This window comes from Genypterus blacodes, unplaced genomic scaffold (assembly GCF_046128005.1).
Source record: "Genypterus blacodes isolate CSIRO-AG114 ecotype Tasmania unplaced genomic scaffold, CSIRO-AGI_Gbla_v1 ptg000129l_1, whole genome shotgun sequence".
In the NCBI taxonomy this organism is placed as follows: domain Eukaryota; kingdom Metazoa; phylum Chordata; class Actinopteri; order Ophidiiformes; family Ophidiidae; genus Genypterus; species Genypterus blacodes.
In genome coordinates, this window is record NW_027466931.1 from 811,324 (window position 1) to 831,996 (window position 20,673).

At 38.3% G+C, this 20,673-nt stretch overlaps 3 protein-coding genes across 5 annotated transcripts; 2 read left to right on the forward strand and 1 right to left on the reverse strand.

Annotated features, from left to right (window-relative positions):
* On the forward strand, positions 1–5,962 carry LOC143010538 (uncharacterized). Of its 3 annotated transcripts, none has more exons than XM_076162893.1 (5): positions 1–115; positions 2,239–2,364; positions 3,396–3,638; positions 3,722–3,844; positions 4,503–5,962. In XM_076162893.1, the coding sequence occupies exons 2-5, from the start codon at positions 2,283–2,285 to the stop codon at positions 5,003–5,005; spliced, it is 951 nt and encodes a 316-aa protein (XP_076019008.1). In that variant the 5' UTR covers positions 1–115; positions 2,239–2,282; the 3' UTR covers positions 5,006–5,962. The 3 variants fall into 3 exon arrangements, with proteins under 3 accessions (XP_076019008.1, XP_076019009.1, XP_076019010.1); XM_076162894.1 differs by having other exon boundaries at positions 4,527–5,962; XM_076162895.1 differs by lacking the exon at positions 3,722–3,844.
* A 5,031-nt stretch (positions 5,963–10,993) lies between these two features.
* LOC143010603 (Fc receptor-like protein 5) lies at positions 10,994–13,404 on the forward strand. The gene is made up of 5 exons (XM_076162975.1): positions 10,994–11,054; positions 11,185–11,451; positions 11,581–11,675; positions 12,791–12,956; positions 13,235–13,404. The coding sequence occupies exons 1-5, from the start codon at positions 10,994–10,996 to the stop codon at positions 13,402–13,404; spliced, it is 759 nt and encodes a 252-aa protein (XP_076019090.1).
* Positions 13,405–16,259: 2,855 nt separating this feature from the next.
* Positions 16,260–17,895, reverse strand: LOC143010604 (butyrophilin subfamily 1 member A1-like; the record flags this gene model as incomplete). The annotated part of the gene is made up of 4 exons (XM_076162976.1): positions 17,861–17,895; positions 17,380–17,476; positions 16,959–17,297; positions 16,260–16,558 (listed from the first exon to the last, which is right to left on the reverse strand). Coding segments are annotated over exons 2-4 (726 nt in total), but the record flags the coding sequence as incomplete, so codon positions are not given.
* Positions 17,896–20,673: the final 2,778 nt, after the last annotated feature.

Here is a 20,673-nt window from a genome sequence, read left to right on the forward strand (position 1 = left end):
TGACTGTTGATCCAATAGGCTGCAGACAACAGGAACAGGAAGTGGATGATTGCAGTGCAGTTGCCTAGTGTCAAAGTCTGTTTCTGGTGAGGACTGAGACGTACATCTGTAACAGGTGTGTGAGTTTTCTCCTAAACATTAATTCTTACGAGTAGTCATATATTTCTAGAGTAAAAGCTAATCTACCATCAACACTTAATCTACTTTTACTTCTATTGTATAGAATTGTACAGAGTTATAGAGATATATTTGTATAGATAAATGCAAGAAATTTGAAATATGTTTGAATTCTTCTTGAAAGTCTTTTGTTGCCGCTTGGTTTCTGTTGGTTGTTAAGTGGTGTTGGTGCTTTTTAGGAGGAAAGGGAAGTGAACCCATAATTACTGCCATGGTTTCAAACAGCACATGTTAAAGTATTTTTCACGCTGTGTTTCCTGTTTTATATAAACTTCAACCGTTGTGGACTCTGTACTTATGGCAAATCTTTTGAATACATAAGCTGTTAATTAGAGTCAAAATAGTTTACAATCAGCAGATCTGTGAGCATCGCAAGACTCATGAAACGAGCAAGTAGATGGCGCATAGATGTCATGACTCCATCTCCCTAAACCGTGAAGACCACACTTTGACCATGTCAGGTGTCGAAGTTATTGACAAAATGTAACTAGTTGGCATAGTGCCACCATCGGGTCATTTGATGTTTTGTTTTATGCGCATAAGCAGGGAGGTCACATGTCCAACAAGGTTTGTTACAGTTGACTAATTCATTCATGAGATCCAGCAATTTGTCTTGTCAACTTTGTAAGCCAATTATATCAAAACAGTGAAGATGTCAGAAAATCAACAAAGATAAATCTTTAGTGCATTTCCGTCCAGACATTCTCCATGAGAAATTTAGTGATGATCAACCCAAAATTGTTGAAGGAGAAACAAAATACACAGACAAGCATGGAGACAAACACAAGCCAAAACAACCCACTTGAGAGACGATTAATTTCCCCTGGGGGTCGTTATAGCTGTTGAGAACCCAAAGCAAAGCCGGCTCAGGCTCTATCGGTTTAAATTAAAGCAACAGAACACTTTTCATTTTGTAGGCAGTGATGATCAGTTACTGATCTAATTAATCACAGAGAATATTCTTATACATACAAGTACTTTACCTGTATTTTGTGTCATGTACACTGACATTTGCTCCTGAACTTCAGTCAGAACTTTGCTACATGTAGAACTGAGACACTGGACATAAAGGAATTGTGCCAACAATACTCCTCATGCATTTGCATAGGGCTGAAATGCTAACCTTGCCTTGTGAGCTGGACAGACAAACAAACACGAATGAATCCACCTGCCTGAGAGTTATTATTACTTGTTTTTGCTATTTGTTTTTATTGAAGCAAAAATTTTACATGGTATTGCGCATACAATTGTAGGATATTTTGGAGAATTTTTTTTATATAGAAACAGGGGGAAGTGGAGAGAGAGAGAGATAGAGAAAGAAGGAAGGTTGTATCATGATTACGATAATGGTATTGTCGTTGTTAAACTTTATGATGATATCAAACAGAAATATAGGGTAGTACAAATCGCATTATAGGCTGTGGTACAGAGAAGGAGAGAAGAGAGAAACAAAAAAAAACAAAGAGAGGACATCCCACCCCGAAACTCATCCCAAACCCGCAGTCACACAAGCCTGCATCCATACAACCCCGTCCTGGCCCGCCTGGGATGTAAAATAAAATGAAAAAAACAAAAAGGAAGTTATCATTACTATTGTTTTTAAACTTTCATGCCAGTATTTTATGCATCTCTTCTTGTTAGGGAAATTCTTTCAGACTCAGAGACTCAGAGACGTCAGGCAGCTTGTTTGACTATATTCTTGCTGCATCAATGTCAGTTACATTGATACAGTCATCAAATGCAGTCTAAGTCGACTGATCTTCCATAGCTACTACATAGATACTTATTGAGAAAAAAATGCCCCTCCTCATATGACAAAAGTATGCCCATCAGTACTTTTCCATTCCAGCAGCACTTCTCTCTATCTCACGGCCAGACGGATTATGTGTCGCCATAACAACAAGGTCAACAAAAAAATACTATTCTTGTTGAATGTTGGGAATACCAGCAGGAATACCACCACACCAGAATCCCTTCTTCCTTGAGGAGATACAGCATAACCTTCTTTGTTTATTCAGTATTATAACATTTTTCGGACATTTCTCCACAACTTTATAACAGGTTTCAACTTTCAGACCTCCAAGATTCTTCTCCTGACATTCACAATGACCTTAAACTCTCAGCTCGGTGCCCTTTTGGTTTTCCATTGTGCTGTTGTCCTCCTCCTCCTGACGCACACTTCTGCAGGTAACACACACTTAAACACATCGGTTACAACTGTATGTGTGTCCAAAGCTGGATGCTTTTATGTTTGACTATGCTTTGTTTCCCTAAATTGCCTGAGATTCTCTCTTTACATTACATTACATTACATTACGGTCATTTAGCAGACGCTTTTATCCAAAGCGACTTACAATAAGTGCGTTCAACAAAGATAGATAAAAGAACTTCAGGTTACAAGAAATTGTAAGTGCATTTCCTCCCAAAACCAACAGCTAAGAGCATAACTAGAGCTAGAGTAGAAGTGCAATAAGTTAGGTACTATGATGAATGAGAAAAAAGGACAAATTAGAAATGACAGATTAGAAAACAAGAGCATCAGAAGAGCTAGGACAGAGTAGGTGATGTCCTAAGAGGGATGATCCGGGTAGTGTTTCCTGAAGAGATGGGTCGTAACTTTAGTGTCAAAGTTACAAATAACCTGCTGCTTTAGTGCTAAACATTGCCTTGAAATACCATTGTTTTGTAGAATTCCTCAGAAACAAGACACCATCCAGGATCCATGTCATATTGGGTCAACATACCAGTGTATCATCTCACTCTGAATTTCAATTACAGTGCATTGCAATACATCAGGTTATTGTCAATGTACTGACACATTATCATGTTTCAGCAGGTTCCTCATATAATGGGCAAGAGGCTATGGATTGCATAGCGACCTTTGATGATCAGCAGGTATCATCAAACACACATATTCCATTACATCAGAGTGGCATGCCAGCAGTCATTGCGACACACACATTCTCACTTATGGTGCCACAAGCTATTATAACATATCATAGCTAAATGTGAACAACATTAAGTACTACTACTGACAATTAAAGAGAACCTTAACGTGAATACCATTAACTACTACTACTATTAAATAATTAAAGAAAACAATCAGGAACCGTAAACACGCCACACCAAACATCGCCACAAGGCATGCTGGGAAGTTCCCAACACACTACAATATCAATCCCACTGATCTTTATCATGAATCTGTGTCTTATCTGCAGATTCTGTCTCCTGTCCTGCTATTGATATCATCAAAGGTGCTGATGGAGTTTTATTAGAGTGTAAATCTGCAGGCAACAGAGAGGCTGAGGTGCTTTTGCTGGACTCAGTGGGAAACATCATCTCTGAACGTGCAAAGAAAATCAGTTCAGTGACATTGGACAACAAACACAACAACACATACACCTGTAAACTACAACAGGACAACATCACCCAAACTCTGCAGACGCGTGTCTTCATTCAGCGTAAGAAATGATTTCTTCGGCTTCTTAGCTTGAGGTAGCCAAGGTGTAGTTTTCTTTAAACGCCACACTGTTCTGTGTTTCAGGTGATACATTAACTCCTTCCTCGTGTTCTGGTGAACACATTGCACTCGCTGTGCTTGTTGTCTGTATGGTTTTACTTGCTGTGGCTGTGTTTGGTGTATGGAAATGGAAACAAAGGAAACTCAGTAAGTCACTAACTGATTCCAAACTTATACTAAAATCCATTGTTTTAGGATTGGATTGTTGGAAGGGATTTAATCTGATACAGGTTTATGTGATGGAGTATTAGGCCAGAGAAAGATTAAAAAGAGATTTTGAGTTCAGAATTTTCAGACACAAAAATCAAATGTTACGAGAATAGATCATAATGAGTTGAAATGTGAGGAGAATCACGTGAGTAACATGCTAGCTTGCTTGTAAAAGTTCTTTAGTGTCAAGAAATGAAATAAAGATAAAGATAGATTGAGTTGTAATGTTGTTATAACTAATATAACACACATGGCTATTTAAAAATACAGTCTTTTAACATCATAAGATTGAATATCATTTTGCTGGCCGTTTTTAAAACATCATTTTAGTCCTTTAGTTTACTCAAGTATACGTGTTCCACTGCAGAGTTGCTTCTGTGTTTCTTCTGAAATACTTATCTTCAAGCCTTTTTTGGTAAATTGCTCACCTTAACACCTCAGGTGACATTATGTCTGGCATTATCTGCGGAAATCCTGATGATGTTAACAATAGGTTCCGTGATGACTCATGTCTTTCCAGTCCACAATGTTTTTATTTTCAAAGATTTCAAACTTAAATGTGTTTTGATGTTGTGTTAAATGTGAATTCCTGCAGGTTCCTGCTTCTGTACTCACACAGGCACAACTGAGATGAACCATGAGGATGAAACTCAACATAACGAGATGGAAAATCAACCTTTGAAAGGTAAAGAAACAGAGACAGAGGAGGCCATCACGGAAAAATCAATGTTAAGTATAGTTAATAAACTGATGGACCTAAAGGAGGAACTGAAGATTCAGATGAAACCAATGGAGCGTTGCCTGATGGAGGACGAGGAAAAGCAAGAGAAAAACCAGGAGAAGCTTGTGGCAGTGGCGAAGGAAATAAAAAACACCAAGTTCAGATCCAAGCTTGAGCAATCACAAAAGTCTCTGCAAGAAGAGAAAAAAACACTGATTGAAACAACTTCAAAACTTATGCCAAAAATACAGAATATAGAGACACAACTTAAGATGTTGGAGGACATAGAAACAGAAATACCAGAGACGATAAAGAAAAAAGCTTTAGACCAGAGATCATCAGCACAAGGATCTCAAGGAACATCAGATTCCATATAGCTGAGGATGTTGTCAGGGGAAAGTTTTTAAGGTTGCCTTGTTTGCTCACTTCATCTTCTTGAATTGTGGAATTATACATTTGTCAAATAATCCTGACCTGACATGTTGAAAATACCAACATTTTAAAGTGTGTTTCTACTGTTCATTTAAAATGTCCCTAGTGCCTCTTATGCTCTCTGTCCCTGTTTTTACGATAATAATGAATGCAAATGTATGTGTAAGTGCTTTATTATTCCGAAGTCTTCTTTTTTATTATACATCTTGATCTGTGTTTTACATTATAGTTCTTAAAATTACAAACCACACGTGAAAAATTGTGATAATAATTACTACAATGATAGTCATTCACAAAGGTGAGTAATTAATGAAATGATTTTTCCAGTTTTGCTTACATATAACTTGACATTAGCCTCCATTTGATTAGAGTGAATGTAATCAGATCTATGGACGCAGAATTCTTTTATGTCTGACCTTTTTGATGGTGGAGGACTAAACCTCCAAAAAATTGCTTTAACCTATCAAAGTGAGGAAAACATTTGGGTGGAAATAAATGATGGTCCACTTGTGTAGCACACTAACCATGTTGACCGTTATGTGGAGTCTCACTAAAATGTATGGTGGAGTGAAGAAGACAAGGCAGAGGTTCTTAATCTGAAGAAGAGAGACACTTTATGAGTGACACAACATTACATTACGATCATTTAGCAGACGCTTTTATCCAAAGTGACTTACATTACATTACCACCCATTGCAAAGGGGGGAGCAGTTGGGGGTTCGGTGCCTTGCTCAGGGGTACCTCAGCAGGGACTTGCACCGGCGACCCTCCGGTTCCCAACAGGAAGCCCTACGGACTGAGCTACTGCCTCCCCCAACACCGTCACTACATTGACATTTAGGCCATAGAAGTGTCATCTGTGGGGAAAAAAATGTGGAAAAATAAAGGGTCATTTCACATTTTTTTGTTGGTGGTTTTCTTGCCTGGTTCATGTCGAGTCAAAATTATCAGCCCATCTGCAGAATCTAAAATAAACTGAATGTGAGCGAGAGGATGTGAAACAGAGCTGTTGAATATATGGACACCACAGTGACCACTGCAACTGTCAAACGTGGTGAGCAGCGTCGACACTCAGCAAATGTACACAATCACTTTATTTAATGTAATTGTTTATATTCTAGCTGTTGAGTGAGTGAAGGCAAAAATAATTGCAATAATGTCTATAAACATCCTGTCTTTGCAGATGACAGCATACATACTGTAGTTGTGTTTACATCAGCTAAACTAATCTGAATGTTTTATTTGTTGTTGTTTTCCACCAGCAAATGACCCTGAAGGAACATCAGTTTCCATAAAGCTGAGGATGTTGACAGGGGTTTTTAAAGTGACACCAAATAAACGTCATCATTATGTTATTTTATAGTTCTGACATGTTTGCTCACTTCATTTTCTTGTACTGTGAAATTGTAAATTTTTCAAACAATCCTGACGTGACTTCTTTAAAATACCAAAAATAGGTTTTAGGTCACACAAGTGTCATCTGTGGGGAAAGTGGAAAATAAAGGGTCACTTCACATTTTTCTGTTGGTGGTTTTCACGACTGGTTCATGCTGAGGCCCAAATTATCAGCAGCATCTGCAGAATCTGAGCGAGACGACGAGAAACAGAGCTCTTGAATATGTAGACACCACAGTGACCACTGCAACTGTCAAACGGGGTGAGCAGCTTCGACACTCAGCAAATGTACACAATCTATTCATTTAATGTAATTGTTTAGCTGTTCAGTGAGTGAAGGTAAAATAATTGCAATAATGTTGGTTCTTGCCAAATCAAGTTCAATAGAATTAAAACAAAGATATGAAAGAAAGATGAACCTCTCTTCACCTGATGATGGCGTACCTGTCCACGGGTGAATCAGCTGTACCAGCCTCTGAAGACATTGAAACACACAAAATAGTAATTATCCTACCTGTTAACTGAAAATTCAACAATTTAGTCAATTGTATAGACCACTAGTAAAAGAGGAACTCCCACACAAAACATGTCAGAGGAGAGGATGGCCTACCTGCCAAAATGAAGGCCTCACCCTCTTTCAGCTTTCTTTCAGCTTCAGGAAGACTGAGTCCATCTGAGATGTCTTCTGTGTTTGTCTCCTGCAGCTGGAAACATCTGAAGTAAGAGCTCCGGAACTGCAACAACAGCTGCAACACAAAGAGAGAGAGAGGACAACCTTGATGTCCAACATGGCACAAAAAGGGAGAGAGATGACAACAATGAAGTCAGACATGGCACAAATAAAGGGGTAGAGATGATTGTAATGGAAGCCGACTCGAGGGAGAGCAAAAAGCTGCAGGAGGAAGTGAATTGTTATTGTCTTTTTTAAAGATAATCACCAAAATTAGAAGAAAAACATAAGAAAGGGGATAAATCCGACTTCAAGTTTCTCAGAACTTAAGAGAGAACTTAAGAATTTTAGAACATATTGAATCTTGTGTTCCAAGCAGTAGATTTATGCTATAGATCTACTGCTTGGAACACAAGATTCATGTCATAGATCTACAGGCTGCAGGAAGTAGTCATGTTCACAGATGCACAGACATGTTTTCCGGGCATCGTAGCCTTTTCTCAATTCTTTTTTTCTTTTTTTCTTGCTGTTTGTTTTTTAAGCAAACATTTTACATGACATTGCACATACAATTGTAGGATATTTTGGAGATCATTTTTATACGGAAAGAGAGGGAAGAGGAGAGAGAGAGATAGAGAGAAAGAAGGAAAGCTGCACTATTAATGGTATTGTTGTTGCCAAACTTTAGGCGTAGACCCTGAGGTAGAATACAAGTAGATTGACATTGCAATGATCTCATAGGGATACAGTGATTTCAGGATGATGATAGTACAAATTTACATCATAGGCTGTGGTACACAGAAGGAGAGAAGAGAGAAACAAAAAAAAAACCCGAAACCCATCCCAACCCCGCATCCACACAACCCTGTCCTGGCCCGCCTGGGATCTAAAATAAAATGAAAAAAATAAAAAGGAACTGTTCGGTGTTCTGGTAATCAGTCACTGGTCTGGCATAGCCTGTAGATCTGTGAAGTAAGAAAAAACGGTTGCCTATCTGATATTTTCTCAATTCTTGCAAATTCTTTGGGGTCTCCAGACTGAGACTCCAGACTTTGTCCTCTGGTTGTGGGAACACCTTACTTCCTGTACACCATCATACTGGGACTCATAGACAGAGACAGAGCTAAAAGCGAGTCTCATGATGTCAGAACGAGACCTTCTTCTGACTCTAAGCTCAGATGTAGATTTAATAATAGAGGAGTTTTCGTTTCTGTTTCTGCAGCTCGATGTGCCGGAGAGAAGACAAACTGTAATGATGTCATAATGGAGGAAGCCTTCTAAAGTATACTATATGTGACATGTCAGTCACTGTCATGATGTTCCTTTGCTTGTGGGAATATGTTAATTTTCCGAGTTACATACAGTGTTTCACATTGTGCTTATTGCTGTGATTGTTTCAGAAAATACACCGAAGCAACAGACCAGAACAGCAACTGAACATACACTAGAGCAATAACCACTTTTCAAACGCTTTTCAACAGTAAGCAATCATAATGCATTCCTAGTTTAGTCTGTTTCCATTGTGAAGGGCAAGACATTAAAATGAGACACATCTAAAACCACACAGTCACCAAATTGAAGACGGCAGTTTAGCGTCTACGTGAAGCGTAGCGCGTCTCAATGAAACCATGACAAAGCCTCAGAATAACCACAGCGTTCACAGGCAGGTCAAGACAAACTATTTTGGTTGTCACAGGTAGAGTTACTGAAAGATACAAAGCTGCTGCAGAAGATGATTCAGAAGTGGATTCAAATGCATATAAACATTTTCTCTCCGCAGTTGTTGTGCATGATACTGTATGTAAAATGATGCTGGTATTTGTGAATAAAAGTAAAGCCAACCTGCTTCTTAAACAAATCATCAGTATTAATTTTTCATTTACACCAACTATTAACACACATTATTGCTATCCAGATAACATAATAAAATGACACAGTTGGTTGATATCACAGGATCTGGATGTGTTCCCCCATCTTCATTACGATAAGCGGAGTGGAGAGGAAGCACGTGTTGCAGCTACTTCCTGTTTCTACCTGCAGGTGAAACACTAGTTGTACATTTTTTTCTCAGCATTGAAGACATAAAAGTACTTAGAAGCTTTATTTTATTTATTTATCTATTGAAAAACTTCATTATCAAATTCATGGCCTCAAAAATCGAAATTCAACACAAATGTTCCATGTTCCAAAGACATTCCACAAATGTTAACACAAATCATGGTAGACTTGACATTCCTGTGAACATAACGTCTAGTGGACGCATGACAGTGTTTGGAGGGCTTCTCATGTCCAGTAGGTGGCAGGGTAAAGAAACATACAAAAACAAAGGCAAGAAAAAACAATGAAAAGAGCAAACTTTGGATGTACTGGTCTCATCTCTATATTAATAAAAGGAACCAGGAGTTCAGAAGAAGGCATCGATGTTCGTAAAGAAAGCGACAAAGATAATATGAGACTTTCAAAATGACTCAAGACTCTCTGGCGGCCTGACAAACTCTCTGGACTCTCTGACAGACTTACTCTGGCACATTCAAGACTCTCTGGCAGACCTCAGTATGGCAGAACTGAGTCTCTGGCACTATCAGGACTCTCTAACAGACTCGAGACTCCCTGGCAGACTCAAGACTTTCTGACAAAGTTACGACTTTCTGGCAGACTCGAGACTTCCTGAGAAAATCGAGACTGTCTGACAGATTATGAGTCTTGTCCTGGACCTTAAACAGAAGATCTGTCACCTAGTAAGACTGACCTGAAACCACATGACACAGAGCACAGAAACACGTGACATGTCCAAGACGTCAGAAATAAGCAGCACAGGAAGTTCTCGCCTACTTCATATTTATCTGTAATTGAGTCTGAAAATCAGTTGTCCTCAAGGCAGCATGGAGGTCACAGCACCCTGCATCAGAGCATGTGAGTAGTGCGTGATCACTATACTTATTGTAGTAGTGTTTTGAGTAATATGATCAATCTGTACACATTTAAGCAATAAGATGTTTTGGTCATAATGTTGTTGAAAATAATAATTCGGGATCGTTGAAAATACCCAAAACTGCTAGACTACTACTGTTACTTGAACAATTTTCCTGTAGACAGTAAATTCTCCATTTTGATATTATAGTGACTATAATGCAAAATGCAGCCTAAAGATGATCCAACACAGATGAAGATCACAGCACCTTGATTAGAGACATAAATATGGATGTCATTGAAATTACCTGTGTGATTATTGCAAGTGTAGCAGCTTAAAACACTGTATGAAGAATGGATCCAAACTACGTGTTTAAAACCAATAATGATATTTACTATTATTTTGTTTACTGTTGGACTTGATGGGACTTTATTGTTTTTTAGTGTTTGTTTTTTTAAGATATAGAAATAGTTTTATTTTAGTTTTATATTTATATCATAGATTTGTAAATAGACGGCAATTATGACACATCTTCTGTACCTTATTTGCTTTTATTTTTAGGTTGTATTTTATTTTTCATTTGCTTTTATTGTATTAATTTATGTTTCAACATATTTTATTTGTGAATTGAATTGTTCATACTTTTACTGTGTCATATTCTTATTGGATAGCGTTCTTTAAATGTCTTCCTGTTCCTCCGATGCACTGTTTTGTACATCACACAATTTAACGTAAACAGTCTGAATAATAACAATAATAATAATGATAATAATAGTAATAACAATAATAATAATAACAATAATAATTATAATGACAATAACCATTATTATTATTATTAATATTATTATTATTATTGTTATTCCTGTTGTCAGTGTTATTATTATTATTCCTGTTGTTGGTGTTATTATTATTATTACTATTATTATTATTATTATTATCATTCCTGTTTCCCCAGTCATGAAGATATTCCTGCTGCTCATTGTGAAAGTTCTGTTACGTTCTCACACTTGTGCAGAAGGTAGGTTGCTTTCTGCCGTACTGATGGTTCCAGTGTGTTGTTGTTATTTCGGATTTTATTTAACAATGGAGAATAATGGGCTGAATAATGTTGCGTGTGTTTCTCTTCACTCTTCACGTTGTTGTCTCAGATGCAGTGTTTGGTCGTATCATACCGTCCAGACTGCAGCTCTTTGAATGTGAGTCCGTCTCTTTCACCTGTGAGGACTTTGATGACTCTGCAAAATTCCGAGTGTTGAGGAAGACCAGCAGCACGGTCTCCACATGTGCCTCTAACTGGGGGATGACAAAAGATTCCTCATGCATCATCAAACATGCCTATCAAGAAGACAGTGGAGAGTACTGGTGTGAGGCTCAAGACCAGAGAAGTAGCAACACTGTCTCCATCTCTGTCACTGGTAGGTTTACACACAGCTCTGTGATGATCATTACAGCTGTGTCATGTGTCGCTGCCTTGATGTTGACTGTGGTGATGTGACGATGACAGAACACTGTATTTTTTTCTGTGCCTAAAGCTAAAATCTCAGAAAACACGATTTGCTCGGCTGGCTCGGTGATCCTGGAGAGTCCAACTCCTCCTGTGATGGAGGGAGATGATGTGACTCTGCACTGCAGAAGCAAAATAATCTCCAATTTGATTTCCGACTTCTACAAAAACTGCCTCCTCGTTGGAACGGGATACAGCGGAACGTTTACCATCCAGAATGTCTCCAGATTTGATGAGGGACTTTACAAGTGCAGCGTCTCTGGTCATGGAGAGTCACAGAACCACCACCTGGTTGTGTCAGGTGAGGTATGATGATGTTTCAAAGCAAAAATGCAATCATCATTGCAAATTATAAGACAACTATTTAATAACATCAGAAGTAGATTTTACAAAGAAATTAAGTACCAATAAGTTACAAACTAGACGCATTTTAAAATACCAGTGAAAGAAACAATAAATACATTCATAAAAAAAAAATGATAATCCTCATCTTATTAAACATTTTTTTCCATTGTGTTTTTTTCTTTTGACACACATCTCTGCACGCATTGTTTTTTATAAATCATAGCAGACATGACATTCCAGGGAAAATTACTCAGTTCAGCCACTTTTAGTGATGGATGAGTGTTGGGAATGGCATGTTAATGCATGTTAGAGGTCACAGACTTATGAAGGAAACAGAACTACATCTTATGCAAAAAGCTCTTGGCGTTCACAAGCATTGACCATAGAGGGCAGCTGTTTATAAAAATGGCAAATAGGTTTCTTAAAGACAAAGACACACATTGCAGCTACGTAAAAGTGTGTTGTTCTCACATATATCTCTAAAAATACTGCAGGTTGTCAATTTTTAGTGCTATATGAGCAGGTGTTGTGAAGTCTACCCCTATTCGCTTGTATTTATTTATATTCATTTATGTTTATATTCGGTAGTTACAGAAAAGAAAATTCATAATGATTTATTTGGGTATGTCTATGAGTGTCATCACCCCGCTGTGACAGTTGCATTTTACACAAAACTATGGGAGTTGTTGTATTTGTCATTACTAACAACTACCATCAGATGCAGAATGAAGGATTATCACTTTAATGTAGCCTAACATCAGTTTAAAAGGGGGATTATAAATTGCTGAATTCAAACAGAGTGACAGTTTAATTTGTGATTTGCCAAAGCAGGTTTGGTTATCTTGGAGAGTCCAGTTCTCCCTTTGATGGTGGGAGATGATGTCATTCTGCGTTGTATAAGCAACAGGAAGTCCTCCAACTTCATAGCTGATTTCTACAAAGACGACCTTATCGGGAGCAGCTCCACAGGAGAGATGATGATCCACAACATCTCTAAATCTGATGAAGGACTGTACAAATGCAGGATCTCTGGAGCTGGAGAATCAGCCAAACGCTACCTTGCTGTCTCAGGTGAGGCACGTTTGCTTCAAAGCAGCAATAATTAACTTTTTACTCAGCAAAACTTCACACAGCTCTTAAGTTTGAGACATGTTAAAGGTTGTTTTCTGTCGTCCATATGGCACAATGACCTTCACTCTTATACATTCTTCAAAGGGAAAAAAGTTCTGTCAACTAACTTTTTCGTGATATTTTGGGGGTCATATGATGGACAACTTGAGCTCTCATTGGCTGTTGGCTGTAGATTGAGCTATTACTGGTGTGAACGTTCTCAATGTTTGTCTTTATAGAGCGTCACAAAGACTCTGATGTTCGCTCCGATCAGGTCAACGTTCTGCTCTTCTTCCTCATTAAGATCGTGACCATCAGTCTACCTGCGACTCTGCTGGTGTTTGTGTTGAGGCGTGCCTTTGGAAAACAAGCAAGTAAACATGACGACACTCTCACGTCCACAGAATAGTTTGTTTCGGATTTGAAGTGCATCAGGTCAAGTTTTCCCTTATTGGTACATTTCCACCCGAAAAATGTGTTCGCAAGCTAATGTCATGGAATTCAGTGAGCACATCCCTGTTCCTTAGAGGATGAACCAATAGAACCCTCTCGGATGTTACTTTCAGGCCAAACAACAGATTTGGTCATTTAATTTCAGTCCAAATCTAAGTGTTTATCCAGGTTGAATTACTTCCTGTTTCTCCTCGATGTCACTGGTCCACCGATCATTTTATTATCATCTATAAACAACAAAAGTTTTGGAACACTTTGTTTGATCCATTTCTTCTACTTCTTAATCTTCATCGTGAGGGTTATTTTGATATGTGATGTTCTGATTGAAGCTGTCATCAGGTCCAGACCGATTAAGAAGCTGTGTCACCTGGACCATCGTGTGCGTTTTGCTCAGATACATGGTAGTTCTACATGTTTTAACACGCTTCCACAGACAACGTTGTCCTGCTCTCATACATTCACTTTATTTTGAACAACCTTTAAGTTTCTCTGTCTTATTTTTATCTCTCACTCTTCTCAAAAATGTTTCTTCTAAGTATTTTCTTAGTAAGGGGGAGGTTTGTGGATTTGTCGTCTGTTTCATCGATAAATATAACTTCTGTGTTTGTGTTCTTGTGTTGTGTATTTGTGTATTTGAGATAAGCTGCTGCATGAAACAAAGATGCTTCACAGAAACCACATTCACATTTTATTTCAGAACACACGTGTGTGTGTGTGTGTGTGTGTGTGTGTGTGTGTGTGTGTGTGTGTGTGTGTGTGTCTGTGTGTCTGTGTGTGTGTGTGGGTCTGTGTGTGTGTGCGTGTTCATGTGCGTGTGTGTGTGTTTAACACAGACTAAAGGTGGAGAGTGTATTTGACCTCAAACGCCCCTGCAGAACAACCACAGCATCTCCAGATCTCTGCCACTGACACAAAGACAAACCATGTTGGTGTTGTTGTGAATACAGACAATTGTACATCTGTAAAGATTGAAGTTTGACATTGTATGTGGTTTAAAAATTGAGTATTAATTAACTACTTCATTTCTTGTTCAGGGTTGATTCATGATTCCAAAGTGATTCTGTCTTAGTTTCACTTTGAATCGTGTCACAGGTTTATTCCGATCGACCTGTGGACTTTCCGCTGTTTTGTGGCTTGAGAAATAGTTTCCAGGGCGACAGTGATTGGTTCCTTGTTTTATTTTATTGACAGAAACATTTCACTGCACCACAGAAATGAACCAGCCGCTGCAGTCACCATGACAGACTGGGACAAATCAAGGTCAACTGCAGATTCTTACCATATCACAGACAAAAAGCAACAACCAAAAATATAACAATAACAATATAAGAAAATTAACAAGCTACATCAAAATTCTATAGTACTATGTTATGGAATGAACCTTTAATGTTATATTCTTCTCTATGAATGGTACATTGAACAGTAATGTAGTGTAGTTGTACTGCAGTATAGTTTTTTCTTTAGGTTTATCTTACTTCATGGTATTACTATGCACTTTATTACAGTGTGTCAGTGTACTATACTAGTGAAACAATAGAATAATAGAGCATAGCACAGTAACAGTACTGTGGCCCTATAGTGTCCAGTATTACCGTAATGCTATACTTATGACACTGGAATACTACAGTAATAGTACTACAGTAAATAACATTATTATGTTAATAAACATATAGTTCTATGCAATGCCATCATACTGTACCACAGTATAATAGTACTAGTTAACGCAGTTGTTTAATCTGACTTAGTTCTGTTTTTTATATTACTTTTTTGATTCGAGGATTGATTTGGGTTGATTTATTTTTTGGTTTAGTTTGATTCCTCCACTCTCAGTGAGACCAAAGAATATTTACACTGACGCATTTTTTTACATTTTGACTTTTTAACCTAGGTGTATATAGGAGAAAGCTGAGCGTAACATAACACAGATCTGTTGGTGAATAACATGTGAATAACCAAACTCTCATCTCTGCATTTCTCTCCCTCAGCTTTACATTCACTGCTTGTTGTTCTCTAATTCTTTGTCCCTCTCTGTTATTTCATTAATCACTTGATCAGTCTTCACCATTAAATCCTCTATTATGCCTTCCAGATTAAATTCATCATTCAGTTTTTTCTCCAGTTCATTTCTGGATTCTAACATGATTTCTTTGAGGCTCTCATATGCCTTTGCTCGGTTGGCTGTCTTGTCTCGTCCCTTCTCTTTTATTTCCTTGTCCTGTACCTTTGTCTTATTCTCATCTAGCAGTTTCTGCATCTCAGCCCTGTGAATCATTAGTTTCTCTGTCAGGTTCTTCAGTTCCTTCTTCTGTTCCGGCAACATATCAACCAGGTTTTTCTTTGCACTCTCTGTCCTACCTGCCATATCTTGTAACTGCTTAGCAACATTTGCTAGTTCTGTTTTCAAATCCTTGTTTTCTTGCTCTAAACCTTTTTTTTCTTGCTCCACATCCTTGTTTTTCTGCATTTCCTTAATGAGCTGCTCCTTCTCTCCTTCTCTCCCGTCAGTCCCCTTGGGTTCTGTGCACAAACACAAACATAGTTGGAATATTTCAAGAAAAAAAACATCACAAATGAGACCAACTGATTGTAGTGAGAAATCTGTGACTTACTGGTTTGTCTGTATTTCCACAAAACAAAGCAAACAGTGAGAATGAACAGGAGGCACACGCTCGCAACAATGGCGTTGCTTCCAACAGGCCGACACGAAACCATGAAGAAATCATCTGAAATGATAAAACACAGAATGGAACCACAGGAAACGAGACCTCGGCTGCTTGAGGGTAAGGAGTGAACAGATTGTAAACTTATTAACAGTTTCTGACCCTGAATGTGAATCTGTGTCTCTCTGGCCTGGTTGGTTTTGTTCTGTCGTAGTTTACAGGTGAATGTGTTGGCGTGTTTGTTGATCACAGTCACTGAGCTTCTAACAGTATAGAGACCATCAGGACCTCTGAGCGTCTCTGTAGGTCCAGCAGAGACGATGTTTCCCTCAGCGTCCAGCCAAAGCACCTCAGGCTCTGGATACCAGCCTGCAGATTTACACTCTAACATCACTGCACCACTGGTGAGGTCGATGCCCATTAAAGTGATGACAGGCGGAGACGCTGCAGCTACAGATGAGAGAAAGATGAGACATCTGGACTTCTTTACAAGAAAAAAATCCCAAATTACAAATTAAGATATTCAGCTGCTGATCTTAATTTTGCTGAAGTGTCAAGTCTCCTCTGTATTCTGGTATTGCAGTGATTCTTGTAACATTTTGATTTTTTTCTCAAACATTTGCAATTTTACTCACATAATATTTCATAACATTTTTATTTATTTTTTCAAAACATTTCACTTTAGCCTTCAAATATCCATATGGGTCGACAACTGACTTGGTAAAATATCATGAAATATTGACCAAAATGCTCCAAGCTGCAAAAAACCTACTTCTTTGACCCACTTGGACTTAATTGCTATTTAAAAAAAAACATTCCATCCTATTGAGTACATCAGGTGTGTACTTACCTACGACAAGCTCGATGTTAGTTTGCGTGTCTAACTTTGGAACAAAGCATCGGTATTTGCCCTCATCAGACAGTGTGACGTTGGACAGTCTCAGTGAAATGTTTCCTTGTTTCAGTTCGTCGATGGACACTGAGGTTCTTCCCTTGTATGATGGATGCTTATCCAACAAAATCTCCTGACGGTTGAACAACACAAACACAAATCTTGGCGTCAGGTCAGGTCTCGCCCACTCCAGTGTCATGGAAACGGCATCCATGACAGGCTGCAGGTGACAGGGCAAAATGACATCATCACCCAGCATGGCTACTATTTTCTGTGGACCGATCACCTGAGGCTGACCTGAGGAACATAGGTTTCTTTATTCCATTTGTTTATATTTCTATACTGATTTCTCACATGGGTGTGATTGTGCCTCATTTACCTCCACAAGAGTGTGTTTGGACAAGTAGGATCAGAGTGGCACATACGGCTCGGAGCACAGATGTGAAGCTCGCTCTGCTCTGAGGCATCCTGCAGGTCTGACAAGTCAAATACATCAAAGGTTCAAGGTTCATACCAGAGATAAAAATGAACAAACACAATTTACACAATAAACACATTTGCGAACAAAGGAGTGTTTTTTTCTCATCTTACCTGTAATGACGTCATTTTCTAAATGCAACTACTTTCTCTATTTTTACTCAAGTATGTCTTCAAAGTACTTTATCCACCACTGCTGTCGGCTTTCATGTCCACTTTCTGCACAGTGAACTATGTCTGCCTGTTTCATAGATTTCTCACACATTATATATGAAAGTGGATATCAGAGGAGCTCTTCCTCCGCGTTTGCCAAATAGAAATCATTTCATACAAAAATAATCTTGTTTAAACAATTTAAAAAGTCTTTTTCAAAGGCCACCTACCTTGTGTGTGTGTCGCAGCTCAGCACAGCTTAAAGTAAATCACAGGGTCAAAGTCCCCACATAAAGAGATCTGTGAGTCTGATTAGCAACACGCCCACACTGTGAGATTTGCTTTTGTCTGCCATCTTACCCACAGTCACACCACAAGGCTGAACACAAACAAACACAATTAACACGCAATATAACATTTACATTTGAAATGTTTAACTCACATTTCACGGAAAGTTTTTGCACTCGTTTGAGAAGGACTTTGGGGCGAGTCGATACAGAAGTGACATAAACAGACTTGGCGCCTAAGTGTTTACACAGATAAAGAAGCACGTCCTGTTCTGTGCGGACGGAAGAGGAGATTTTTTTTACTTAAAGACAGAGAAAAAAGTTAGAGAGACAGAAATATTAAAATAACAAATGATTTATTCAAGAATATTCTTTTTTTTTATTTACTTGTAGAAACTTTTAGAAAATGAAACACAAACTAATAAGGGTAGAAACATTTCTTGGTGGAGTTAATGAAGCTGAAACTCCAAAGAGACTAAATACAGAAACAATTTGTAGTTCATAACTTTCTTTAGTATTTTGGTTAACAACAATCAAGATTGTCCCGTAATTGCTCATTGTTATGTTAAACGTGTTCTTCAAAAAAATATATATATATATTTGGGTGTGTGTGTGTGTGTGTTTGTGTGTGTGTGTGTGCGTGCGTGTGTGTGTGTGTGTGTGTGTGTGTGTGTGTGTGTGTGTGCGTGCGTGGACGTGCATGAGTGCTTGCATGTATGCATGTGAGTGTGAGCCAAAAAACAGAAATTACAATATAAGCTAAGATAACAGTGATCAGAACAAGTAACAACTCAGCGAATTGCAACCTTTGATTCTGATTTTGGGTTCCAAAGTTACTGACTAAATGTAAGAATCAGGTCGCTTCCTGTCTCATTTTGTACACAAGTAGTGAGGTCACATGACCAACATGTTTGTTCATAGATGTCTGATTCCTTCATGAACACAGCAAACTATATCAAAAAACAAAAATAAAACTTTTGTCTCGCTTGTTCAAAACATGCTATGGGACAAAAATGATACAGAAGAACATTTTGGAGAAGTAAATCAAAATGGTGGAAAATCCAGTGATGTACAAATGGGTGTGGTACGCTTTTTACAACGAAATGTTATGGAGTCTTGGATGGATTCTCAAGCTTAGTCTTGTTCTCTTCCACCTGCCGCTCTCTCTCCTCCAGTTCACGTGAGACGTGATCTCTATCTCCTATGAAATGCATCACTGCGTACATATTGCATATGACAGTGATGTGCTACTTACGCTTGCATATGCACACACAGCCAGCCACCAAGCCAGCAACGACTACACACACGCCAACAATCAAATAAATCTCACCAGCTGAAATGATAAAGCACACAGCAGCACCTGTAAGACACTTTCTACAAGTAAACGCAATTAATTCATTTGTGTGAAGTTGCTGGTAGTTACTTCCTATAAGGATGTTTCGTTTTCTTGTTACAGTCTGGCCCGATAGTGGCGCTGTAATAATCACATTTACATTTTGGCCTACAGCATTTGAACCATTAATCTAAAGCGTTGTTTTTCCTGGATTCCTCGCTGCTTTTGACATCGACCCATACAGTATAGGTTCATTTCCACCCAACTAGATTTCACACCATTTTGTTTTTTGGGTCAATTGTCACAAAATTTGAAACAATGTTGAGAAAAAAAGGTTCTTTCTGTTCTAACATAATTTGCTGCCAAAGTTGAGTGGGAGAGGCTTTTCCTCAAAAAGTGGAGATAGACACTGATTATGACAAAAAATAAACATCAATCAACCTGATGGTGGCGTTTCAACAACAAGAGTTTACTCAATAACAGAGCAATGACTGGACTATAACATTTTGCTGAGGGGAGGGACGATCATCAATAACCTGATAAATGCCATACAGACAGAGCCATTAGTGAAAGGCTGACAGAATGACAGACAAATGAGAAACAACTATTTCCAAGAATCCTTTAGTATCATGCAGGTAAATCAGAAAAGAGAGGCCATGATGCTGCTAAACAGTGTGTCTCTGTGTGTTATGTATGTGCATTTCCTGTCCTCACATGTAAACATGTTGCCTTTGAGGGGAACAATACCAGGATCCTGAAAAAAGAAATAAAACACCACAAATTAGTGATAGCTCAACTCAAAACTCTTAAGACAATGAAATGCTACGAACTTTATACAAGATTGTTTTTATCATTCTTTAAATCGCATGTAAAGGAGTATAGGAACTCACACATATGTCACTTTGATAACCAGTTAAAACTAAGAATCTGTTGCTTTCAGTAAAGAACACGTACCTGCTGCGTGTGTGTGTGTGTGATTGTCGGCTCACCTCAGTGAAAATGAAAGCTCTGATTAAGAGTCCAAAGTCCTCAAATAAAATAGTTTACTATCAGATCATTATCATTATTTGATCCTCTTAATGTTTAACTGAGACGCTCTGAATTTCCTGTCAGGATTTACACACTGTTGATATTTAATAACTAAACTAAACTAAACTAAACTAAACTAAACTAAACTAAACTAAACTAAACTAAACTAATATTGGTGTGTTATGTTGCTCATGTTTTAATTAACTTTCTATGCATTTGTCTTTGAAGCTGTTGAAGCAGAATATACACTGCAACAATAAACACTGTGTTGTGACTTGTGTACTGATTTACTGACTGCAGAGGGCAGCACCTGAGCCACGGTGAATATGTGTGTGTGTGTGTGTGTGTGTGTGTGTGTGTGTGTGTGTGTGTGTGTGTGTGTGTGTGTGTGTGT